General features: G+C 44.8%; 1 protein-coding gene across 1 annotated transcript in view; it reads right to left on the bottom strand.

Moving 5' to 3' along the window:
* Nucleotides 1–27,207, bottom strand: part of LOXHD1 (lipoxygenase homology domains 1) — a 152,649-nt gene that overhangs the window by 99,908 nt on the left and 25,534 nt on the right. The window contains exons 4-10 of the mRNA XM_018078765.3: nt 26,351–26,431; nt 25,347–25,531; nt 11,097–11,195; nt 9,366–9,514; nt 5,928–6,051; nt 3,889–4,139; nt 2,596–2,731 (exon numbers count right to left, since the gene is read on the bottom strand). Coding sequence (XP_017934254.2) covers nt 2,596–2,731; nt 3,889–4,139; nt 5,928–6,051; nt 9,366–9,514; nt 11,097–11,195; nt 25,347–25,531; nt 26,351–26,431 — 1,025 coding nt within the window. The remainder of the gene's footprint in view (nt 1–2,595; nt 2,732–3,888; nt 4,140–5,927; nt 6,052–9,365; nt 9,515–11,096; nt 11,196–25,346; nt 25,532–26,350; nt 26,432–27,207) is intronic.

The raw sequence follows: 27,207 nt of genomic DNA, 5'->3' as shown, positions 1-27,207 counted from the left end.
TGATAATGTGTGTCGCTTCTGCAGGCCTTGCAGCACCTGCAGGAGAGGGAACAGCCTTCTTTCTTCACTCAGACATCAGCTGAATTATTAACAAATCTTAATGAGAGAATTCCTAACCCTTTCAGTATGCCTGAGCCCATACCAGCACGGCTTGACCTTCAGAGCCCAGAATGGAATATAAAAATATGATGACATGCATATAAATTAGATTTTTACCGATCTACTCAGTGTTTGACTGTAAAAAAAAAAAAAAGGGGGGGCAAGAGCTACTGAAAAAAAATGAAGGGAAGAGGGAACTCAGAAAAAGTTTTGTCCCTGTTTTAATAATATACAAAATGTTCATGACCACTTCTTTCTGAAAAGCACCAGCAGTTTTTATATGAGCAGAAATGAAGCAAAGGCAGTTCTGTGGATAACATGTGATAGAGAAGCCTGGTCTCCCTGGGGAAAAGAGCAAGGGCAATTCAGACACCAGAGACTGCTCTCATCTCTCTGGTTTGGCCTCTCTGACCTCTTGCTGAAGGAAAAGAGGAGTGATGCCTGTGTGGAGGGGGAAATGGGACCTTGTGCCAGGATTAAATGCAGATAGAGGGCTGTCAGGGAGAAACCACACAGGGAGAAACATGGGTGAGCTAGGGCAGCAGCTGCTGGAGGTGACCAGGCATTTCCCCAAATGCCCATCCTCCTCCTCCTCTGGCTCATGGGGCACATTCCCCTGTTTTCTGTGCCTTCACATCAAGGCATCCAGGCAGTCAGGAAATTCTCAGAGCCAGAGCAAATACTCCCCAGGTCACAAACACCAGGGAGAGCTAAACCTGACACAACAGTTTCCAGCATAACATTCAAGATGAGGAAGGGAGGGAGTGAAAAAAAACAAAACCAAAAAAAACCCCCAACAGAATAAATACAAGCTACACACGGAGCTGCAATCTGCTGTGGGAGCAGCTTGCGGATGCTGTGCTGGGAGATGTTTCACCATGGATACCCCAAGTGAGGTTCAGCCCAGCTTTGATCAGCTCTACAGAAAGGGACAGTCCTATATGCACGGGAAGATAGGCGAGATGACATAATAGGTCTTTTCTAACTCCAAGTCTTACGCTTCTATAATCTGGCAGCTAAAGGTCACAGATTTCTCAAGGCTAATGCTCCCCGTCTATCTCCTGCACTGCAGTGGCAGGGGAATTAGCCTGTCAATAACAATCAGAGCTGATAATAGAGGGTTAAAGGTTGCAGATGCTTTAGCTAAATGGACCGAGTCGGAGGCGCAGTGTGGTTATAACGCTGACTAACATTTAGATAAAGCTTATTTAAATGAACTGCTGTTTAAGCAGGAGCCCACCCGAAGCACGGGGATTAGGCTGTGTCCATTATCCTAATTAAAAGATTCTGTTTACACACACAGGCACTGGCGCAGGCCAGACGGGCAACTGATGTGTTTTGCTTGGTGCAAAACCAGCCAGCGAAGCGAGGCCGGTGCTGGAGCCCGTGTGGATGGACGAGCATGATGAACATGCCCGTGCACTGCTCGGCAAGGCACAGAGCAGCTCCTCCCTGCAAACGTGTGCCATTGCCTCCCTCTAGAGAGAAGCCTTCAAATTCAGCGCCCCTGTGCCTCGGGAGGCACATTTAGTAGCTGGACAGGACTTACGCTGGTTATTTTTCTAAGGTCAAGAATAAAAAAGAAGTTGAAGTTAGCAGGAAGAGTTTTGTTTTTCTTCCCATTTTTTTTTTCTCTCGGGGTTGTCTTTGTACTGTATTTAGGTTTTGTTTCCATCTCAAACAAGAAAACTTTGCTTCTGTAGTGATAAGAAACGTAGCCTGGCTCGTCTGCAAACATAAGATGGTGGCTGAGGAAGCCCCAAGCACAATGAACCTAGGAAGGCTGACAGGTCAAACCTCTTCCCCTAAGAAAATGAGAGTAATTCTTCAAAACATTGTAGAAGTTTCATTTTAAACTCCTCAAAGCAGGATGTTCAAAGCTGAAGCTTATGCCACAACATCAGAAGGATGTGTTGCTGCTGGAGAGAGTCCAGAGGAGGCCATGGAGATGCTCCAAGGGCTGGAGCCCCTCTGCTCTGGAGCCAGGCTGGGAAAGCTGCGGAGGTTCACCTGGAGAAGAAAAGGCTCCAGGAGGAGACCTGAGAGCCCCTTCCAGTGCCTAAAGGGGCTACAGGAGAGCTGGAGAGGGACCTGGGACAAAGAATGGAGGGACAGGACAAGAGGGAATGGCTTCCCACTGTCAGAAAGCAGGGTTAGATGGGATACTGGGAGGGAATTCCTGGCTGTGAGGGTGGTGAAACCTTAGCCCAGGTTGCCCAGAGAAGCTGTGGCTGTCCCTGGATCCCTGGAAGTGTCCCAGGCCAGATTGGGTGGGGCTTGGAGCAACCTGGTTTAGTGGAAGGTGTCCCTGCCCATGGCAGGGTGTTGGAATGAGATGGTCTGTAAATATCCCTCCCCACCCAAACCATTCTGTGACTCAATGACTCAGTTCACCTCTACCTGACTACGGGTAGTCCCATGTCACTCAGGTGACACTCATGTTGCTTGTGGGAGAGGGGGTGATGGTCACAGCAAGCCCTGGACACTTTTACCTACTTTTCAGTCTCTTCTGGCGTAAAGAGACCATTTCATAGAGTTCCCGCTCTATAAGACCGTCTCCTTCATCTTCATCCAGCCATTTCCCACATGGGAAGGTTTGCTCAATACCAGTGAATGGGCAGTAAACCACCACCTGGGAAAAGAGATTGGGAAAATGGGGTTGAATATTCTGCTACTGGCAGCCCCCCCGGCACCTCGATCCTGAGAATTTAAATACCAAAGCAGACACAGAGCTGGAGATCTTGGTCCTGCTCTCAAAATCAGGTTTTCTGGACCAACGTGAACAGGACTGGTTGCACAGTTCCCAATTTGCAGTACAGTTACAACCCATCCGTCCTGTTATTCCCATTTTTGCAGCAGCACATCAAAAGGGGTCAACCAAGAAGAGGTGAAACACCAGGAGGGGAAGGGAATGGGAGCAGGCAGGGTGGCTGCAGGAGCCAGCCCTGCACCACACCAGTGCACGGCAGGGCTTTGCAGAACACACAAGATACGAAAAGCCTTCGAACACATTCTAAGCTGACTTTGCTTTCCAGGAAAACTGCATTTCCACATCGCTTCAGGATAGGCAGCTGCCCCCCTCCCTATCCTCTCATCACCTCCTGCTGGCCTTGCACATGACCTCACATCACATATTGCCCCACTACCTCCCAGTAACAGCCGAGGTCAGCCACTTTTTGTTGATGGGTTGTTTTAGTTTTTTGTTTTTGTTTTTGTTTGTTTGTTTGTGTTTGGTTTTGTACTGTTTTGTTAGTTTCTGGGGTTTTTTGTTTGTTTGTTTGTTTGGGTTTTTTTTTTATTTTCTTTTTTTTAAAATAGTTTCTGAGCTCCAGAGCAGCATCTAGAAACTTCAGGGAAGTCTGAACAGAGGTGATAACTTTGAAACGCTCAGCACAATCCAAGGCTGCAATTCTGTCCGTCTGAAGGTGCTTTTGGAGTTGAGCAAACAAAAATCTCTCTCTTTGTGACTGCAGAGGGGCAATCAACCCAATTAGCGAGTGATTGACTTATGCATCTAATGTGCCTTTGAGGCAATCAGCTACTCCCATGCATGATGTATAGTATTGACTAGTTAAGTCGTGGATATTGCCATCCAAACAAAAGCAGGTTTATTTATTTATTTTTAAACTGTACTTGGTTGTTGGGGTCAGGGTGGGGTCAGGAGACAGTCTGACAGCTGCCTACAGACAAAAAAACTTGGCAGTGTTGGCTTAATGCTGGGACTCCATGACTTCAGAGGTCTTTTCCAACCTAAATGATTCTTCGAGTTTATGATAATTTTAGTCTCACCTTCTCACAGAACCAGCCAGAACTGACTCCACAATTATCATGCCCAATGCTGACCCTGCTGAGAGGGCTGAGAAGAGCAGCTATCTCCACGTTAAAGAGATCTGTCCTGGCACGCTCAAATTCACCTCCTTCCAAGAAAATCTTCCCACTGTTCTTTAAGCCTTTGGAGCCGTGGAGGATTATGTGGATCTTGGAGTTTGTGCCAGCTCCTCTGATATCTCCTGTCACTACAGCCACGTTGTACACAATACCTAAAGGAATCAGGAGTTTAGTTAGGAAAAAAAGAAGGGAGGAAAGGAGTCTGAGAATTCTGATTTTGATTGGATTTAGCTCGGACTCTATGGGTTTCCCACTGATCTGTTTTGACTTTTGACTTAGACACAGTGCAATGCTTCATTTGTTTTTGTCCCACATGTAACTCTGAAAAATACACATCTATCTTCAGACTGTCCAAGAGAAACAGGCTTGGGGTGACAAAATCCCTATCATATGGCCCAATGGTTTTTTTATTCACCATGTGGTGATGATTAGGTGAAGAAAGGCGATAAAACTGAATTGGCAACTAAGTAGGTGGATTTTGAGAGATACCAAGCACTAAATGTGTCAGGGAGTGCTGAGAGGATGGAAAAGTGCTGCTTTAAACAGTGGTGGCAAGATCTTCAGCATCACAAAAATCTGGAAACTTCAGATCAGCAGTTTATAATGCTGCTGAAGCCACCAGGACCTCCATAGTCACTATGAGAGCCCAAAGTTCTCAGCAAAACAAAATTTGGGAGAGATACTAACCCAGCTGGAAAAAAGAAAAATATTTCTGAAGGGAAGCCAATATACATAAAAGTGTCCTGTTTGGTTTTCTGTTTGTTTGTTTTTTTTTTTCCTAGTTCAAACTGTGGGTCTAAGAAAGAAAACACTTCTTCCTACAACCTTACCTCTCAAAAGGCTCATAGGCAACTACACCTTAGACCTGTCTCATGGCACAAAGTAGACACCTAAAACACTCTTAACAATGTCTTAGGGAGCATGTAAAAAGTAGTTGGGGCCCAAGATAAGTTCTTTGATTAAATCAGCCAGAAATTTCAATAGGGACTTTGGATGAAGTAGAAACATCAGAACTCACTCTCGTCTAAATTATCCTCCCTTTGAAATTTACATTAAAAACTCGACTCAAGCATGCTTTACTATTGGATGTATCTTCAACAAAACTCATGAGAGCAGGAAAAAAGAATGCACAGCCATGAATGGTAAAAAATAAAGGAAGCTTTTACCAAATGAATTACATTTCTGTTTTCTTTCCCATCTTCCCCTAATTTTTCTTAACAAGCATCCTGAAGTCAGGAATCTGCATCCAGACCACTTTCCTCATGCACATGCAGGGGGAATACAAGGCCTGCAGATGTTGAAGACCATGCAAGGAAGTAAAGAACAGCTGTTACATGCATGGTCGAAGTGTTTGCCTTCATGCTAATAAATAAATAAATACAGGCAGAACACCATCCAAATAATCTTCTGCCTTGTGGTGAGTTCTTTTGTTGACTTTGCACGCAAGTTTCTTTTAACAGAGACATGAATTTTGGTTGTCTTTGCTTTAACCATGCTGGATAATAAGAAAGACTGATTTAGGGATCAGCACTGCCTTTCTCATTTTGTAAAAGGATGCGTAGTTCCCCAGACAAGAACACGAAGTACAATATTCGCAACTGTGTGGCACACTGGTGACTGTGGAAATAGCAAACCACTCCCTAGAAACTGGTGAGAGACTTGCTGAAGTACAAGCTGGATCTTTTACCCTCTGCCCATAAGGCCCTTATCCAGGTGCCTCGGGTGATAAACCAGCTTGTAGGTCCTGCACAGGGTCACCAGTGAGATAAAGAGGGGGGAAATAAGCTGGTAATTCGGGGACCCTTGTACAAAACATCCTGCTACGAGCAGATGGTTCACTGCAGATCTCCCTAAGCATAAGGCATTCAGTCTTCTCAAGAAAACATGGCTAATAGCATTAACTTCCCATTTTCCACCACAGATTCAGCCTACAAATTTACCTGTGGCTTCGGTGCCCCCAACAAGAATGTCCCTCTGGATTTTTCCATCGTCTTCATCTAAAGCAAACCAGCGTCCAACCGGGAATTGATACACACACTTATTGCCAATGTCCTCAATGATCACCTGAGAGAAAAAAGAAACAGCACTTTGGAAAATAAAAAAAAAAAAAAAAGGAAAAAGCAAAGGTGTTACACGAGGGGTGGCAGAAGAGCAGAAGCTTAATGTACACACTCTGACCTGGTATTTAACATACTCAGTACTCGAGCAGATCCCTCTCCACTCCCTAATTAGTACTGATACAATTTCAGACAATCACTGAGTAAAAAACCAGCTTTTTCCTTCTGCATTTTTTATCCAGTGAACCCACTCTGCATCTCTCGTGGTGTACGAGACCAGATGTCTCTGCTATCAAGACCAGCTGGTTGGCCTGTCTTCCCTCTCTCCAGAGCATGTTTGCTGGCTACTCTTCTCCATCGGCTGAGCGACAAGCTCTTTGTTCTGCCTTGGGAACAGGCTGTGTTCTTTCTCTCTGCTTTAGGGCCTTGTTATAAAATAACACCTAGGAATTCCAGGGCAAATCAAGACCATCAGATCAGCTCGTGTGACCTAGTAACATCACTTTATCCTGATCAGTTATTCCAGGGTGGAACCATTGCAAAGGCAGCCGTGATACCCTGCAGTAGGAACAGCTTCTAATTTGGAGGGATTTGGCTCTTTGGACCACCAATGAGGTGGAGCTGTGCAAACATTATGAAGTTCAACCAGGCCAAGTGCAAGATCCCGCACCTGGGTTGGGGCAATTCAAAGCACAAACATAGGCTGGACAGAGAACAGATCAAGAGCAGCCCTGGGGAGAAGGTTCTGGAGGGGCTGGTGGGTGAGAGGATGGACATAACCCAACACAGAAACCCTCGTGCCCTGGGCTGATCCCACAGCATGGGCAGCAGTGGGGGGGGGGATTCTGCCCCTCTGCCCCCTCAGGTGAGACCCCCCTGCAGAGCTGCCTCCAGCCCTGGGGAACAACAGCACAGGGATGTGGAGCTGCTGGAGAGAGTCCAGAGGAGGCCACGGAGATGCTCTGAGGGCTGGAGCCCCTCTGCTCTGGAGCCAGGCTGGGAGAGCTGGGGGGGTTCACCTGGAGAAGAGAAGGCTCCAGGGAGACCTGAGAGCCCCTTCCAGTGCCTAAAGGGGCTACAGGAGAGCTGGAGAGGGACTTGGGATGAGGGTCTGAACTGATAGGACAAGGGGGAATGGCTTCCCACTGCCAGAGGGCAGGGTTAGATGGGATATTGGGAAGTAATTCCTGGCTGTGAGGGTGGTGAGGCCCTGGCACAGGTTGCCCAGAGAAGCTGTGGCTGCCTCATCCCTGGAAGTTGGACAGGATTTGGAGCAACCTGGTCTGGCAGAAGGCATCCCTTGCCCATGGCAGGGGGTTGGAAATAGATTGTCTTGAAGGCCCCTGTCAAACCAAACCATAGGATTCGGTGATATTTTAATAAAACAAGTTAGGGAACAATCTTCCCCTTTAATACTAGATGGTAGTTTTTTGCACCTCCTGCTGAGGCGTTTCTTACCAATATCTTCTTCTGGGCTCCCGAAGCCTGCCATAGATAGAGTTACTGTAGTATCTTAAAACAGCAGAGAAGGGTACTAAAGAATTTTGGTAAGAAGAGAAGAAATCAAAATCTCTATTCCTCTGCATGGCTTATGCCTCAGAGGAGAAAAAAAAAATCACTGTTGTGGATAGAAAGCCCTTGACACTTTTCTCAACAAACAGGGAGAATCTGAAATCTGTCTTTTTGGATAAATTTATGAAGCCATTCTCTGGAAAACAGAGCTTCCCCTCCTGTCACTCATCCCACACCGTGCTGTTGCCTGTAGCATCACTGATTCTCGTTGTGCCTTCGTAGACATCAGCATCTGCCAGGGCTGGGGTTGTCAGGATGAGAGAGCAGTGCCGTGCTGGAGTGTTAGAGAATAAAACAGACGAGGTTCAGGAGAAATATCAACACTCTGATTCCTCTCTACCAGCTGATCCTCTTTGGGTTCCTTCTAATGGGTTTATTCATAAATTTAGAGGCAGAAAACCATCTCTGAGGATAAGCCACACTGAAAACACAAGAAACTTGAGAACAGGTTCATTCAGGAGTGAGAACGCTAGAGCCTCCAAGTATCGGAGCAACTCGCACAAAACCATCTACCAACAGTAGACAATAACTGAGATATTTTAGCTCAGTTCTCTGAACTTTCCAGGTGAATTTGCAAGCTAAAAGTTGCTTTCCACTTAACCACAAACATCTTGGAGGCTTGTGGTAGGGTTAAAGTGTTGGCGGCAAGTCATCGCTACTCCAGGCTTAGGGACTTAGCAAACTCACCGACACTAAAAAACATGTCACATCACCTGTGACGTGAGAATGAGGTTCTTTTTCTGTGCTTTTTCCCCCTCACTGTGCTCTGTTACACTGAGCACAACTGCTCTGTTTTTCATTTCTGCATTTTTCATGGACAACCAACATCATAACTTTTCCTGCATTGTATGGTGACGGTGGAAAAGCATGTGCTAATATTTGCATTTGTAACCCATCAAACCACTCTCTTACCTAGGATTTACAAATCTGGGGTGAGATCTTCTGTGGATTAAAGCCAGCTATGTTAAATTGCATTAAAAAAACATTAAAAGAAAATGAGACTAGAGGGAAGAGTCATGGATTTCTCCTTTTAAAATACTCCTTCAACCATTTCACTAAAAGCTATAATACCTTCCTACCTTATAGCAGCAGATTAAAATGAGCAGGAAAGAGGAAGAAAGGGATCTTTGTGGCAGGTATATCTCTTTTGATGTGCCAATGACAAATCACTTAAACTTGGCCAAGCTGTAAGTTTGCAGATTTCCAGTGTGAACAGACCCAACAGATATTTCTTAGACTCTGGTATCTTTATGGTCTTGATAATGAGTTAAGTCAACAGAATGAGAGGGGGCTTGGAGGCCCTGGCTTGGAGAATTCATCCTCCTTGGTCAAACAAACTGCTGTGATTGAGACAGGACCTGTGCCAGTGTTTTACCACCTTCATTGTAAAAAAAAAACCCAAACTTATTCCTCATGTCTAATCCAGATCAGCCCTCTTTTAGTTTGAAACCAAACTACCCAACTGGAATTCTAATTGTCCAATTTGAATTTGCTGCACCTGTTTGAGATGCACCATGCTGGCACGCACCAGGCTGCTGCCAGCACTTCATCAGCCCTCTTTGCTCTGCAGAAACAGCAAGTCCTGAAGAGGAAACTTCCGGAAAGGTGAAAACTTGATTTGTGACTCTCTCAGTAACTTGTATCACCAGCAATTATCCTTACATTTTCTTGGTACCAGACCCCTGAGAGGGTAAGTGGGATATTTTGACCCCTGGCACGCTTATATTGCATTTATCATGAGTAACTAACCTTTGCAAGGAACCAGCCAGCAGAGCCTCCCTTGTTATTGTGCCCTATATTAATCTTTCTTAATTTTCCCAGATTTGGAGCATCAAGTGTGAACTTGTCCTCTGCTCCTTTTTCAAAGTTGTCTTTGTCATTGTCCAGTCTCCTCACACCTGAGGGGGAAAAAAAAAAAAAGATAAAAAATTAAATAAGATTAAACAAACAAATAAAAAATAATAAATAATAACTCCAAGGAGGAAAGGGTTACTGGCACATGTGTGTTTGTAAGTAAAGGAATATTTAGGAATGTCATCACTGGCTGAATCAAATATTCCCCAGGTATCAGCTCTCTGCAACCAGGATTCAAGGTAAAGGCAGAGGACTTTATATTCTAATAAAAAGGGTACCTTTTCTCGAGCACACAAAAGACCAGGATTTCCATTCTAATGTCACAGTTACTTACAGCTCTCAGAGCTTTCAGAAATATATATCCAGATGGCTCTTAAATCTTTTTTTCTTTTTTCTTTTTTTTTTTAATATTACCACATTTCCCTTTTATTTTTAATGTCTTTGAAAATCTCCAAACTGTTCAAAAAAAAGGCTTTGGTCACAAGCTGCAGATTTTGACATTTCGGGACACGGAATTCTTTGCTGCATCCGACAGGAAGGATTTATTTTCAAATTAGGACCCAGCCAGGGCTGTTGGCTTTTTCCTGATCTCACAGGAATCTGCCTTTATGAAAAGTATTAAAGCTCTGACTGTGGTTGCAGCCAACATTGCTCCTGCACGAGCGATGCTGTGAGTTGGATTGAACTCACCCAAGGCACCAGTGCAGGGAAAAGTGTCAGTGGGCAAGGGTGTTATTTCTTTGTGTAGATATGACAGAGTGCCAGGACAACCAGCTTAGATTTGGACTCCCACTTTTTGGATGTCTTCAGTGAGATCAGATGAATCCCCTTGTAAAAGTCTGGAGGATTAATCAAGGATGAGCCCCATCCACTAGCTTTCATCATCTGTTCAAGGATACTTGGCAGACATAATATCATTATTTCTTGAATTTGATAGGATAGGTGCAGTGTAGAAGAGAGAGAATATTTGCTCTCTGGGTCTCCAGGAATTTCCACCCACTTTTCTCTATGGCCCCAAGAGTTTGGTTCAGGCACATATTTTATTATTTTTCAGTTAAAAATATTTTTTAAAGGACTAATTTAATGTTTCCAGACCACTTTTGCATACAATCTACATTAAAAAAAATAAAAGAAATAAAAAAGCTAACACCATTGCTTTAAAGCCGACTAACACAAACCTTGGTGAGATTATTTTTCCAAATGGCCAGGCAGGCTCAGCCCCAACATTTGCCACACAGAAGGGACATCGTTACCCATGCAGGGACCCAGAAAATGAGACACAGAGCTCTCAATGCATGCACTGTAAATACACATCGGTGTTGGATGCTTAAGTGGACCGGCACTTCCTCCACCGCTTCCTGCGGGTGGTTTATGCTGCATTTCCCCAGGGTTTGGGTTTTTTAGTGGCAGGTAACTTCGGTCACAGCCCAGCCATGACTGCTGCACTGCAGTCGCAGCTTCCAGGGGATGTGGATGTGAGAAGCCCCAGAGCTAAAACCACCACTTGTCGTGCCCTTCACTCAGCCAAATTATTCTGCGTTTGCCATGTCGCCTTTGTGAGTTGTTCAGATCACAGTCCTGCAGAGCAGGAGGAAATATTTTAGGAAATTATTTGCATTTGAATACCTGTGTCTCCTTTCTCACCGAAGATGTTAATGAAGACATCTGCATCTGTTCCACTGCCGCTGACTTCACCAGTGAAAACCCGGACCACGTACTTATTGACTGCAAGGAGAGAGGCACAAATCACAACACATTAATAACTCAGAGGTTTGATGCAGAACATAACGTCACAAAACAACTCAGGCTGGGCTGATACTCTCTTGAAAGTTTGTCTGAACGATGGCTCTTGGAACACTGACCCTCTTCTCCATATGAGGAATAAAATCCATAGGCAGAACTCCGACACTGCGTATTCACTGCCCAGGGCAAGAGCACAGATCACTCAGTTCCTGGCCTTGACACTGAAAGGTGAAGAGGATGAGAAAGGGAAAATCTTCATGTTGATAAAAGGGGCGTTAAATGAACTAGGACCTACATACAAGCTTTGCTTTCTCCAGTTGTCAAGGAGTTACAGAGTTACAGAGCCAGCCGTCTGCCCAAGCTCAGACCTGACCCCTCTGATCCCAGTGCTGTCCTAGAGCTATTTCTACAGTTTAGTTTATATTAAGCCTGGCTGGTGACAAGTACTTTGAGGAAATAGTAGTGTAGTGATAGAACAAGGAGTAACGGAATCAAACTGAAAAAGGGGAAATTCAGATCAGATATACAGAAGAAATTCTTGACTGTGAGAGTGGTGAGGGGCTGGCACAGGTTGCCCAGAGAAGCTGTGGCTGCCCCATCCCTGGAAGTGTCCAAGGTTGGACAGGGCTTGGAACAACCTAGAAGGTGACCCTGTCCATGGCAGGGGCTTGGAATAATATAATCCTTAGGGTCCCTTCCAACCCAAACCATTTTCTGGTTCTATGATTCTATGAAAGGTCAGTCACTGCATAAACACAAAAATGTGAAGGTAGCCACCCTGTTGAGCTTAAAAAAAAAAACCCACAACAATCTTTTTCATTTGATGGGGAAACAGGAGTAAATCCAAGGAGCTGTGACACTGTGAAGATACATCATGTGTGGCAAAAAGCAACACAAAAACCCTGTGGGTGAGCCACACCACAAACACTCCACACATGTCATGTACGTGAGTTTGAAAAGCAAGTTCTTCAGATGGATCAGAGTGGGACTCACTTTGTTCCCAAGGACAGCCAACGAGAGCTCGGCTTCTTCTGAAACCAATGACAAAACTCCCATGACCTTCAGTGTGACTTTATCTGGGCCAAACTTCAGAACCTACCACTCAAGTCTACCTGACTACCTTGCTCCTCCAGGCAAACAGCCGTGACAAACATCTGGTGCTGTATCTTCCATGACAAACCAGTGCTGGAGGCAGACAGAAAGACACAAAACTAAACTGATGAAAAGGAATGCAAAATCTACAGCTGAACAGCACATGATATGCCCTCAACAAAGTCTCTGTTACTGAGCCCTGGGCAGCTGACACTGAAAGCTCTGTGCTACTTCAGCTCTTTATTTCTGAGTCCCAGACACTCTGCTCCAATGAAAGGGTCAAATGCACAGGTCTCACATGTACATCCTTTGCAGAAACAAAATTTTCTGCACCACAGAATCATTAAGGCTGATAAAGACCTCTAAGATCTTCAAGTCCAACTGTTAACTGTGATTCATGATTTGCAACTCTTTTCCCTCTGGCAGGTGCAAATTTAGGGGAAAACCTTCTCTGGGCTTCCCAGCCAACTCCAGAAATGGATTCCCTCAGGAGCCATGGAATATCACAAACACTGGGTTACCATTCCCAGAACAGGTCCTCCAGCTCCTCCACCATAACCAGTGCATATTAAAAATTATTCTAAAAGACAGCAGACACTCTGGTGCACATGCTCCTGCTGAGGCAGAGGATGTGAGAGCAAACATATGAAAAGCAGTTGTTGGACCATCCCCTGAATTATAATGATGCTCTCAGCTCCCAGGGTGAGGTATACAAAAGCAGAGCCTAAACAGAAGGGAAAATCACCTGTCACAGTTTAATGACTGTGCTGGGAAAAGGCTGAAAATCGAGCTGACATCCTTGGCGCCCCATCGCAAAACATGCCACTGCAAATAAAATAATAACGATAAAACTGCAATAAATACTAAATAACAAGAAAGAGGAGGACAGGTCCAGGCTCAGACAAGGGAGAAAATGCCTTAATGATTCTCTTTAACTCTTTTGCTTCAGTTCACAGAGCTCTAGCAGCCTGCTAGAGCTGTACCGACACCAAAAGAGTTCATTTGCATTAGCCAGGGATGGAGATGGTGCAATTTACAGCTCCCACTTGGCCACTAAGCTGCTCTAACTAAAACTGACCCACTGTGAGATCTTTAATCACAGACCACATTTTTCCAGAAGCTTTGCTCTATGCACCTCCTCTAGAATATTTTTTTCTCATGTCAGTGATTAATTTTCCACTCCACTTTTCAGGGGCCAGAAGAACCCGATGGGATAAAAGGATCCTCAAAAGGACAAGCAACAGTAGCCAAACTTAGATTGCCCTTGTAGGATAAGGGTTTATGCCACTTGAAATACAGACCAGAAGGATGCCTGAATGCATGCAGAGCATCAAGGAGGACATGCAGAGAACAAGTCCATGAAGAGCAATGAGGAGCAGTGACCAAACACAGGGCAGGGGGGACACCTTGTACAGCTTCTGCAAAAATAACGTCTGGTCAGCAAGAAAAACATTGGTAAAACTATGTGCCAGATCAAACACCTTGACAGGTTTCTCAACATGGCTGTATTTCAAATCTAAGGTACAGAATGACATCCTCTGACAACCTGCTCGGAACACTAAGCGGTCCCAAGGGCTCTATACACACACGGAGTGTCAGCACAGAGAGCCCCGTGGCAGAGCTGATTCCTGAGACCACAGGTGGGTTATTTTGAGCTGGTGGCAATCACAGGGCACTGTGCTGTGAGGGGTTTATGTTGCCCCCTAAAGTGTAAGCAAGGCTGGGGTGCAGAACACGTGCTGGCAGGCCCATTCTCCGTGCTGATGTGTTTCCATGGGCAAAGCCACTCCAAGAGCACTAGAGGTCCTTGGCAGAAGTCATGGCACATCCCTGCTTCACAGACTATGGGATCATGCCTAGCCTCTGTTCATCAGGTTTTCCCTTTTATTTTTTTCACGTTTACAACTGTGAAACTGTGCACTGCAGCTTGACCCCACACCTGGGGTCAGGACCTCTCAGGTCTGCTTACAGGAAAATCGTTGCTCCTCCATCTCCCAGGAAGCAAACAAGATCAGTCCTGAGCCACACTGAATTTTTGCCAGAACTCTCTCCCTCTCTAAGCAATTCAACACTCAGTTGCAGCAGGGACAGGAGCATTTCATGCTGCTCAGGGGTCCTTTGCTTTATACATCAGCACATCTTACAGAATGACATGGTGGATGTGAAAATTTAAATAGAAAGGAAAGCTACCTCTCAAAAAAACAGTGAGAATTCAGCTGCTAAAAGCATGCAAGAAAAAGCTCTCATTGCAGCCAGGCAGAGATCTGGCTTAAGTCAAGCACTCTTCATTTTGAGCATGGGTGGATGATTCTTTAAGCCCTTAGCAGCAGCATCTTTTCAAAAATACCAACTTGCCTTTTTTTTTTTTTAATTAATTTCAATACATGGCTCTGACTTCATCTGCAAAACAGGGATCAAGATGTTGCCTGGATATTTTTTTTCCTGAATGCTTCTCCTAGCACTGTGAACATGCAAAATGCTAATGTAAAAGCTGTGCCTCCATCGAGCAGTGCAGGCTCACTGCAGCACAGGCACGGGGAGGGGAGCTTTCCTAGGAGCAAAATTAGCAGCTTCAGAGGCACGAACTGCAAGATGCCAAGAGCAGAACAGCAAAGAAAAATCAGTAGGAAGAGCAGTAGCTATTTTCTGCTGTCTTTCCTCTTCCCATTGCAACACAAGTGCAAATGCCCTCTGTGGTTAGAGCACCTTCCTTCTCTTTACACTTGGGTGTCTGCTCCACTAACAGACAACTCAGCTCCCTCTGACATCTCTCATCCAACACACTGACGCAGACAAAGCTGTCCCAAAGAAGCATTTGAAGACATTGCCAGGATGCCATCCCTGCGAAGCAGTGGGGTGGCACTGATGTAACCCCACTGCATTAATTTAGCAGAGGTGTGACAGTCCATCAGCTTGTCTGTTGCTGATTAACTCAGCCTCAGCTTCTCAGCAGCGAGGAGGAAAGGTTAATCTTGCACTGTGGGCTGGAGTCAGGCTCTCTCCATGCGAGACCCAAGAGAATTATTTTTGCGAATGTGATACACTCCCAATGCTGCTCCTGGGGGGCAAAGGGAATGAGGCTGCTGGTCTCCTGCCTCCCACTATTCCCCATCCAGGCTGTTCCCAATGCCATCCCGATGAGCTGGGGGCAGCACTAACCCAGCATATTGCTCAGAATCTTTTTATCCAGACCCAGCACCCCTGGGTGCTCTTGTGCAGCCTCTGTCCTGCCCCCAGCCATGGAAAACACGTGGATATATCCCAGTCAAATCCTTCCACCTGCAAGCTGCAGGTGACTGTTCAGCTGTGTGATATTCATCTGTTAATGCCATTTATTTAGCAATATGATATCATGGTCACTTGAACCACCATAGGATGCGATTGCCTAAAGAAATCCTGTAGCAACTGTTATCTGGAGCATTAGATAGGGTGTTTACACACAGTCTGCCGAGTTTGTAGCAGCAGAAGCAGGAGATTTGGGCAGGAAAACAAAGTCGGCTGTGCTTCATTACCTAGTGTTATCACCTCCTGCAGGGCACAGTGAATTCCCAGCTAGACAGCCCTGCCTACCTGCCGTGTGCACGACCTGCCACGGAGCAGGGCAGCCCCTCAGCATCCGACATCTGAGAAATGCCATGGCCCTCGGTGGCAAAACACTCAGGGTTAAAAGCAGGGAACCAAGCCATAGGCAGCAACGGATTCCTCTCACAGGGCAACTTTTAGCAATTATCCTTCTGTTTTCACAGTGCTTCCAAGGGCGGCAATGTTTGAGATCCACTCTCTGCTGCTCAGCACTGAGCAGGCAGATTTGGGAAGGCGTGGAGGTGGGGGAGAGGCACTACCACTGTCTCTGAATTGCTGCTGGAGAAGAAATACTTCCGTGGTTTGTGCGAAAAGTGAAAAGAATTGTTGCTAGAGGGAGAGAGCAGGGGCTTGAATCTGTAGACGAGGTACAATTTCAACCTGAGTCTGCCACAGTCTTCTTGCAGGAGCTCGGGAAGGTGGTTTAACATCCATATGCTTTGGTTCCTTGATGTCAGATCGAGTCAGTCATTCCATCCCACCAGAAACTTTCTGACAAAATCTCTTCTTGATGGAAAGGACTGACTTGTCAAAATGGAAGCTCCTTTATACCAGTGGTGACAGCATGTTCCTCAGTGACAGAGTTCTTGGTCAGAGCAGCCTTAAAATGTCAGACAGCCTATGGTTAGGGCACGAAGCTGGGGCCTGGCCTCCCAATATGCTTGGTTCACAGCAAACATTTGAATTTAGTTCTTGTCTGTCCTGAGAGAGAGCCCATCCTACCAGGATAACACCTCCTCTTCCTAGACGAGCTTCTGCTGACCTGGTGGAGGTGCCCTGCTGCTTTTTCATGTCCAGCAATCCAGTCTCTGCGAACACTGCAGAGGGGAAAGCTCACCCAGCCTCGATCATTACACCTCTCTGTGACACAGGAGCAGGGACCCTAGACACAGCCACACAGAGCAAAAAGTATTGAGCACCTAAAACAACCCCTGCAAAAGCAGTGGAGCCCTGCTGAGCTCACCAGCAGCCAGATCTGTCTCAAAATCATGTCCTGCTCTTGCACAAAGCAATCTGCACACAGATAAAGACTTTTTTTTCCCCATCCTGGAGAGCACTGAATTCAAAAGGTCGGTTTAGAGCTCAAAAGTAATTAATGTCTTTCAAGGGTAATTGACAGCTGCCTTTATTAATGAGCTGTGCCTTCAGAGGTGGGGAACAGCTCCTTTAACCAAGGGTTCGAACTGGAAATGCAGGTTACAAGCACACCTGGAGCACAGGGGATGCTGAATAAGGAAGAGTTGTGCGTTGGACAGGGCTATGAGCAACCTGATCTAGTTGAAGATGTCCCTGCTCATTGCAGGGGGTTGGACTAGATGGTCTTTAAAGGCCCCTTTTAACCCAAATTCTGTGGCATTTGGCCATGACAACCTCTGCCAAAACACCTTCTTAGCAAGGGAGAAATGCTGAGGAGCCTCTGGATGCCTCTGGGGTGCCCATATTTAGAGACAGCACCAAGGATAGCATGGCCCTGGTTCAGCATTTCTTTAATCTCATAAGAGCTCTGTGAAAGTGTCTTCTTAAGAGGCGCTATTGCTGTCACCCAAGGAGGCCACAACACACGGGAGAAAGAAATGATTCCACAAGTGTTCGGACAACGCTCTCAGGCACACGGTGGGACCCTTGGGGTTGTCCTGTGCAGGGTCAGGAGTTGGCCTTGATGTTCCTTGGAGGTGCCTTCAGACTCAGGGTATCCTGTGACTCTGTGATAAGAGAGTTTGCTCTGTTGAGTACTGCACCACCCTCAACCTCTGCCTTGTGCCCCTCCCGTAATTAACTCTGACACTGAGCCTCCCCACCCAGGCCAGAGACCGTGGGATTCAGCTCCATTTTCTGTGGCTCTGACGTGGAGTCAAAGTGTGCATCAAAACAGTTAATGTGTTAGGATTCAGCCTGGATCATCCCTCTGCAGAGCCTGTGAGAGGCAATCTACCACATGCAGGAGGCTTTGCTTGTAGGATATGCTAAACTGATGTTCCTACTGCGACTTCAAAGCAATGATGACTTTTTGAAGTGAGCTTTAAATGACCTTGCTCAGGAGACAATAGTGGTTTAGCTGCAGAAGCAGAGAGCTTAGCACAGGGGCAACCCACCTTGTGACAGCAGTGCAGAAATCATTGTTCATCTAATTCTCCAAGATTTATCGTTACTTTGCATTAGTTCAGCCCCAGGGTGGAAGCCCATTAAAAAAAAAAACATTAAAAAAAAAAAAAAAACACAACAAAACAAAACCAACCAAAAAACAACAGCAAAAAAAGGCAGACATTTCACAAAAGAAATTATCTGTTTTCTGCTTTCCTCAGGTCTGATATTATCAAAACTGAAGAAATCACTGAAAATATCCTCTTGGGTTAAACACTTTTGCTCAGAAATAGGAGTGAAATAATTTTACAGTATTGTTAAAAACCTTATTATTCTCACTCTACTTAAGTCTTGCTTTGAATAAATCATATCTTTTTAAAAGTTACTCTATTTTAAAACTGATAGCTGAATTAATTTCCATATATAGACATAATTAGTCAAAATTATCCCACATCTTCACAAACGTGCTGTACTATCTGTTTTGTATTGGGTACACATAGATCTATACACGGAGATGTCTCATGCCTCTTCAAAATTCTTTCTCTTGAAACATGAAGTCCTTGATATGAATTACAAATCTCTATTTCCATCCCATTTCAGAGCTCTGTGCATCCTGTCTTCCTTGTGGTTTACAAGTCACTAGTGTTTCTTTTTATTTCTGTATTTCAATTTCTCTTTCCTTTTGCCTATCTTTAGAGATAAAACAACCGGCAAAAAAATACATTACAAGTAAAATGTCCATAGCTGCCTCATTTTGGACACAGTGGTATAAGATGGGCAAAGTTTGCAGGGAGAGTAAAGTGCTTATGAGACCAACTGGAGTATTTTTGACCAAAGATAAAAGACATTTCTGGGTACTCAGTATGCCGGATAGCTTGACAATTTTTTTCCCTCATGTTATCAATGGGGTGGTAAAAGATATTACTCCCTCTACAAACCTTGTTTATTGAATGCTTCAGCATGCAGCAAGGCCTCATCCTTAACACAGAGGGTATTCACCATTACTCAAAAGTAAACAACTCATATTTATTTCATAAATATATTTAGCTGCATTTTCCTGGGCTGATTATACACTTCCAGTTCTCAATGTAAATAAAGATGAATTTTGATGAGCAGGTAACACTTATTAATATTTCATTCCCTCTCCTTCCACTTCTGTGTCCTCAGAAATAATCTCTTTTCATTTTTCTGATCATGAAAGTTTCCAAACTGTGAGACCTAATTTTGAAACACGACCCTGGGAATCATGAAATCATTTAGGCCGGAAAAGCCCTCTAAGATCAATAAGTCAGACTGTTCCCCCAGCACTGCCAAGGTCACCACTAACCCATATCCCCACATGCCACATTTACACACCTTTTAAATCCTTCCAGAGATGGGGGGTCAGCCACAAGCCCAGCTCTCCAGACTGTTCATGTTTCATAAAATGAGGTTGCAAAGCCCAAAGGGCATCGTTGACTGGTGCCTCAGATCTCAAATGCTGCCCCTTACCAGAGCTTCTACCACCACTATGTCATTGAGAAATATTGGCCACAGCTCCAGTTTGGATCCAGCCCAGCCCTCAGGGATATGCACATCCCATGGCAGCAGGAAGGACTTGGCTGAGTGTTTCCTCAAACCACAGCCAGGTCAATGCCTCATAAGACAGTAAAACTCTGGACAACGAACTGTGAAGTCTTAGGACAAGCCTCCTTTACAGAGGAAAGAAATAACACAGCTCACATTCCCAGCTCAAATATATGAGTTTTAGGTCCTAGTGGATTTAGAAACCTCAGAGAATACCTGGAGTATGTTAACTCTGTGTGTGCTTGCACAGGTGGTTTCAAGTGCACAGTGGACAGGGAAGTCCAGCACAGGCTGCTTCTTCAAATGCACAGATTGCCTTCATAAAGCCTGCACTGACTGCCATTCCTGCCTTCAAAGGAAGCTGTTCTGTGGCTCTCTATGTCCATGGTCTTCCCCTCTGACCCACCATGAACACAAACTATCTCACTCTCCTTGGGTGATCTCATTAACTCTGCCCCAGATGAGGGCAGACCTGTGATTCAAGCAAACTTTTGAAAGACTAATGGATTGGGACTGACCTGCAACTTGATCATCTGAACTTCTGTCATTTGTAATTATAATAAATATTGTTCTAATTTTTTTTAAAGCCGAGACTTCCCTCAGCCTGCACAAGCACACAAGGGACATTTCACCACTCATCTGCCTTTAGTGGGATCCAGTTCCCAGCTGCTCATTGTGATCTTACAGCCATAACCCTTGGGACATATCCATGCAAACTCTCAGATGCATCATATATCAACTCCTAATCAGGTCAGAACTGGCACAGCCAGCAACCTTCCAGTTCAAAGCACATTCTTGTCAAGGCAGAAATTTCATGTCTGCCTGCAAAGGACCATCCAGACTACAGGATGGTAGCCCACAGCTACACCTGATCTAATCTTGTGATCGATTTTTTGTGTAATAACACTAAAAACCAGTAGGTGACCAATTCCCAGGACAATTAAGTATGGGAAAATTAAACATAACAAAACTGTGTTGGGCTCTCCCATCCTCAAGGTCAAGGTGTGCCACATGTTGTTCTCCCACATGTGCTCCTCACATTCATAATTAACAGACCAAATAAGACTAAACTTTAACCCAAAAAAGTAGAGGTGGAAGGAGTTCTACAGTTTGAGGTCACATAAGCCATTCTGTCCTACTGGGAATAGGCAGCCTTGAAAGAGTTTGACATGAGCTGCTGTCCCATGCACTTTTATAGTCCATCATGTCCAATCCTAAATAATTTCAGGCTGCTGATGGCCAAAAAGCCAGAGGGAAATCAGTCCTATTTGCGACAGGCAGGTTGCAAAGACTTGAGCAAAATTTCACAGGTTAGTGTAAACTGCAATTGCACAGAAGACTGAATTTGTTTTCAGCTCTCTGTGCTCTTAAACGTGATTTTAAGGAGTGCATGAACATCCCCTCTGTAAATGAATGATCTCATAGTAAAGGGCATGTGCAGAGAATTGTTTGATTAGAGAGAGGTTTCAAGGGAAATCAAGAACAGCCAATATGTGTTTCCCTTGTTCTGAGGATAGCTGGAGGTCATACTGCAGAAAGCCCAGACTAACCTCAACCAGCTGAATAACTGCCTGTGCTCACCCCAGAGAAAAGATGGTCCATGGATAAACAACTTACCATCTAACCCAACCAAACCTCAGCTTCTTTTATGAATCAGGACACAACTTAGCATCGCAAAAATATTTTAGCATTATGTCTTGAGAAACTCTTCAATCCACCTGAAGACCAACTCTCAGGACTCCCTTTTTTCCAGCTGGATGATAAAAAGCTGTACCCATCACACACAGGGATGGAGAAAAGCTCAGGCCTCGTGTCCCACTTGCAGCAGAAACAGAGCCAGCAAAGTCCAGACAAATGAGAGTCACCATGGGATGGGGAGACATGAGGGTCTGTCCACTGAGGGGCACAAATGATTCATGACAAATCTGGTTCATGACCAAGCTGTGTCAGGGGAGGTTTAGACTGGACTTTGGGAAAATTTCCTCATGGAAAGGGTTGTCCTGTCCTGATACAGCTGCCCAGGGCAGCCATGTGGATGTGGCAGTTTGGGACATGGGTTAGTGGTGGCCTTGGAAGTTGCGTGAGAATGGTTGGACTTGGTGATCTTAGAGAGCTTTTCCAACCTAAGTAATTCTGTGATCCTATGGACTGGCTCCTGAATCTCGTGCACTTTTACATCTCCACTGGGGTCAGTAGATCTTATTAATGCAGCTGCCAGCTATTATGAATGCTCTCCTCCCCCACTGCTTTGGTAGGACATCAGAAACCCTCAGAGTGAACCAAAACCCACAACACTCAAAGGAAAACAAGCACCTGACTTCAGTTTTGAGCCGGTCCCTTGCATAAAGGCTGAACCACAGTCATACAATCCTAAGGTTTCATAAACTCAAGTGAAGCAGCATAGAGCTGAACAATAGCCCTTCCTTGTAATTAATACCTGTAATGTAAATTGATCCAGCTGCCAGTAGCAGCTGCTGAGTAAATAAGAATCTGTGACACTACCACTGTCAAAGGGCCATTGGCATATGATGCCACGGATGTGAGTACAGGGAATAGAGGATCATTCAGACAGGAACACTTAAAATGTAACTTGTTCTCCTTGAGAAATGTGTGGCACTCTACAGGGAACCTGATGGGAGACATTTTTCTCGGATAGGTAAATGCAATCACTCAGGCATCTGCAATTGCTAAGTAGTGCTGCCATTCTTGGTAGCTCTATTTGGACCATGGAAAGTACTTTACTTTTGTTTTTTGAGTGTGTGTGTCTGTTTTTTCCATTATATGTTGGCTGGTTTTGCTACATATTATATTCTGCATTTTTTGATAACTCCTCTGCTTTTCTCTTTAAATTAACCTCTTCAAAAATCACAGTCCTGCAGGGATTCTCTGGTTGGCCTGTGCTCCTCACCAAGAAAGAGGCTGAGTTTCCTCATAAGCATGATCTGTTTTGGTCCAGGCACCCTTCAAATATGCTTGAGATGCCTCTTCAACAAAGGAAAAATATGACCAAAAAAAAGCAGTTCATTTTTCTCATGTCCTAATTCATCCCACACACAGCACAGAGAAGATGCACGTCCCAGCAGTGACCTCCAGTTCAAGGAGGAAGGAAAATGCTCATGAGAAAGATGGAAAAGTTCTCAAGAAGAAGATCAAAAGCTGAAGGTGCTGCAGGAGAGGGAACACAGAAGAAGCTTGTTTGATTACCTCCAAAAACATTCCTGACTGTGACAGCAAATAGAGCATGAAAGCAAAGCATGAAGCTAAGTTTGGCAGCAACAGTGACTGGGTAGTTTATAAAGAAAAACTAAAGAAAAAAGGGAAACAGTGATTGAAGAGACATAGCCATAGAAAGGAGAAGAGTATGGCACACAGAACACTGATAATGGGAACACAGACTTAGGAGAGAGTTACTAATCTTTCTTTACAGGCACATAAACCCACAAAGCCACATAATTATTCAGTTATCTAGTGGCCTAGAAAATATTAATATGTAAAGAGTAAACACCATTATTTTAATCCATTGGGGAAAAAAAAGAAACAAACACCAAACAAACCCAAACCCAACCAAATTTAGGGCAAATTACTTTTACAGAGAAAATCATATCACAATCTCATTTCAGACCTTTACTGATCCAGAGGGAGGCAAATTAATTCAGATACATTTACATTTGCAGCTGACAGTTCACCACAGCACTCTGGGAATGTTTATCTTTCATTAATTATGGTTCAAGGGGAACTGCAACCTGAGATAGCAGAGCTAACCCTCTCCTCTTACAGATTCAGACCTGCCACCTGGAAGGCTTCCAACCCTTCACCCGTGGCTCTGGCCCCAGCCCCGCTCCCCGTATTCACATGGGCGGCCGTGGGGCACCCACTGCCACTCAAAAGTGGGTTCTTCTCTCTGACAGAGGTGGTGAGAACAGATGCCCTTCTGACAAATGCCTGGTGAAAGCTTTTCTTTCACCCTTGGGAGACAATCTTATTTGTATTTGTCCTGTACGAAGCGCAGAGTGAGCGGTTCATCTGTAACCCAAAACCACTCCTCCAGAGGAGTGAGCACTCGGGACTTGCTGCCTGGCTGGTGAAATGCAAAATTGTTCCAGAAATTTCAGTGGAGCTGCGCTCTTTTGTACCAGCTGAGGGTTTAGCCCACGAGTCCTTTCCTGCTGTGAGACAGGTGTTGAACAGGATGGAGGAAATCACATGCGTTCCCTTGAATCATCTCTCCCAGGCAGGGGCAATAATAAATTCAGATAAGGCAGTTGTGTCATTTAAAGATCTATTAAGATTGAATGGTTGACTTCCTCCTCAAGGGAACCTCTCCTTAATTGTGTATTGCTTTGACTCATTCACTACTTTCTCCAGACCCTCCCTGCCTCTTAATTCTTAACATTAAGACTGTCCCTAAATTCTCCATTTCACAAACCAATTGGATGCAAAAAGTGGCAAAATACTTCAGTACACACAGCCCCAGCAGTAACTGGGTGGGTTTTTGGCAGATAATATCTCCAGACGTTATCTCATTCCCCTGTGGCAGCCACCCTGGGGATGTCTGCATTTCTAAAATGCTCCCACCTACATTTCCTGTCAATGAATATTATCTGTGCACACTAGTTCACACACAGTGTCTTTTAATACCTACATATCCAACATGCCAAAACTGTTTTAGAAGGTTGTATCTCAGTAGGGCAAGATTACTTAACAATTCAGGGTCAATTTGGTTTATTGTTGCAGTGTTAACTTCAAACAGGACCTCAATAAAAATAACAATTCTTTGCCCTTCTAGAGCATCTGTCAATGCTCACAGCACTGTATTAAGCTTGGCAACAAACTGGTTTCACCAAAGGGTTGCTCCTAAGTGGTTGTGTCAGCACATTATTGCAAGAAATCTACTACCTGTACTCAGCAGGATGAGATGCTAGAAAAAGCACAAGTTTCTCCTTTTTAGCACCAAACTATACACCTCTCTTTTCCCACAGACCTGCAGCTGGTGGCGGATGTACTTCAGTTCCGTGCCCAAAACCAAGCTCCCGGAAAAGGAGCAGTGCACTGATGAGGCCATCAGGAAAATACCACTCATTTTCCTCTTTAGCACTTGCGGATAAACCGCTGACATCGCACCTGAGACTGGTTTGCTGGCTCCACTTTCACATCTTGATCGCCTTCCCACTCACGTTACAGGCAGTATACATCACCACATGGCCTACACGCTGATACCAATTTGAGTTTGCAAGCTGTCCTGGCTTTGTTTCAACATCATTAGCTTAAAACCACTATGAAAAACAGGCACCAGCTCAATATCGATATCATACACATACAGCAAACCAGCGCAGAGTTACAGCAAGAGGGTTTGTTTGTTTCTTTGCGGAAATTTCCTGCACGACATCACCAGAGCCTGGAAACACTCAGTTTTATACAGGGGACTGCAACCATGCTGCCTCTTTGGATAGCACTCGAGGATACCAGTGTGTAGGATGCCTCTCGTCTACATGTGACCATTTAATCTAACTTAATGTTGTCGTCATGGATCCTTCAGTATTCAACCAAAAAGTGGAGCTTCTCCAAACAGTGATTTATCCCACCCTAAGCTGTCAGATCTAACACTGGAAGAAGAAATTACCCTCTGGAGGTATTTTGCATCTTCCTATATCTCTCTCCACTGGCTATAAAGAAAACTCAAATCAGCTTAGACTATGCAATTACTTTTCATATAACGAAATCATCTCAAAGCAACCCCGCCCTTTTTTACAAAGCACAGGAAAGCCAAGCTTTTCTTTCTTTTTTTTTTTTTTTTTAAAAAAAACCCCTTACTTTTGGGCACATCCATGGGGTTGAGGCTGCCGACGAGGTCTCTGACATACAGTCCATCCCCATCCTCCTTGCTCAGCCAGTTGTTGCAGGGGAAGTAGAAGCGGAGGTGGGGTCTGTTCATGTCGGTCACGATCACGCGGTCGAGGAACCAGCCCGCGTTCAGTCCAGTGTTGTCGTGCTCAATCCTAGAGGAAGAACAACCCTGGTTTTGGTGTTTTGATTAAGACTGGACACTAGCACCGTAGATTTTGTGGAATGTTGTGTATTAGGCAGGGCTTAGAGCAACTATACACAGAACGCCTGTTAGTAGCCGTCTACCCAAAGTGTTTCAAAAGACTTACAGGAAATACAGGATATTTTTTGCAGGGTATTTTAAAGGTAACAGTATATTTGTGGATGGATATCATAGGTGAATCTGTGGGCTGTTACCTGCAAGGGGATGCACGCAAACATACACAGCTCTCCGCGTTCGTTCAGCACATACATTCATTCACCTTGCACTTCATATCTGAAACATAAGGGACTCCCTTCCCACCCTGTATCCCTTCTGCTCTCTTCTCCCTCTTATTTTGTTTAAACCACCTCTTCACAGCTTTCTTTGTACTACTTATTAATTTTTAATTTTATAGCGGTTGGTCACATGGTGGTTAAACATTATAATCATCATTTACATGACACTAATTCAGCAAAAGTGGATAGCAAACCCCATTTACCTCCACTGGGACATAAAAACAGTCCTAAACGTTTTTCCCCATGATTGCACATGACAGAAATACAATTCTTGGTGGGGAGCATGGATAGTTATAAGCAATACCGTAGGTGATTTCACGCTTCAGTTCAAATCTTAGGCAGTAAACAAGCTTTTACCACCCCTTAACTTCACCTTGATGGGAGCACGTTAACGAATGATGAATAAAACATGGCAGTGCTAAAACCTCTACAGCCTGTCATCCGATTAGCACCTCGCAGAGAAGGTGCTGTGGTAGCAACTGTTGCGCAGGTACCTTATTTTCTTTATTTGTCCCACGTTATTGGTTTTCACTCGGAACACGTCTGTTTTGCTCCTCTCAAAGGCCGTGCTGCTCCTGTAATGCACATGCATCAAAAGCCGTGGTGAAAAACCAGCAACCTTGTCAGCAAGCACGCGTGGTGGCCTGACAGAGCACTAGTGCTTAAGGATGAAGAAGTGTCATTCCTAGTACTGGAAAGGCCTGCTTTTCAATACCCTCTCTCTTGTGAGAAGTTTTGGATGCTTTGAGTCCTGACACGTAACAGATTTTTTCCCTTCTCAGCCGCTAAGAGCCCTTATAGAAGCTGAGATGGAAGCTTTGGGGGAAGTGCAATATGCTTTTCACCTCAAGTTTCCCACTCCCAGGCACGTCCTCTCCTGCCATCCTCGCCTCCAGACATCAAGCAGACCCGCTCCTGGAGTTGGAGCAAAGGGGGTCCACAGCCCAGCAAATTCCCTGTGGAGCCACAGATATGCCCAGAGCTCAGCCAGAGAGAAAAGCATCCAACCACATCCAACTTTATGGGTCCATCTCCCATCAGTTTTTTAACAAGTTCTAAAACTTACTTCAGCGCTTTCTCCTATGATTTGCATCTCACCCGAAGTAAAATGATGGTAGGACTGGGAGTAGTTGGACTTTTTTGGTGAAGTCTTAAGCATGCTGTTTGTATTTCACAGGCACAAGTGGAAAAGCAATATGAAGTCCATTGGCCCAGGTCAGGGGATGTAGAATTTAATTCCCATTTCTGCCTCTAGCCTGCGGCGTGATCCTTGGCAAAGCACCTCCATCCTTTTCTAAGCTCGTTCTTTCCACAAAAACACTATGAATAACATCAAAGCAAAGCCCAACCT

This window comes from Manacus vitellinus, unplaced genomic scaffold, assembly GCF_001715985.3.
Source record: "Manacus vitellinus isolate BGI_N305 unplaced genomic scaffold, ASM171598v3 scaffold_42_pilon, whole genome shotgun sequence".
In the NCBI taxonomy this organism is placed as follows: Eukaryota; Metazoa; Chordata; class Aves; order Passeriformes; family Pipridae; genus Manacus; species Manacus vitellinus.
Note: the sequence above shows the minus strand (reverse complement) of the source record. Positions and strands in the feature narration are given on the sequence as shown.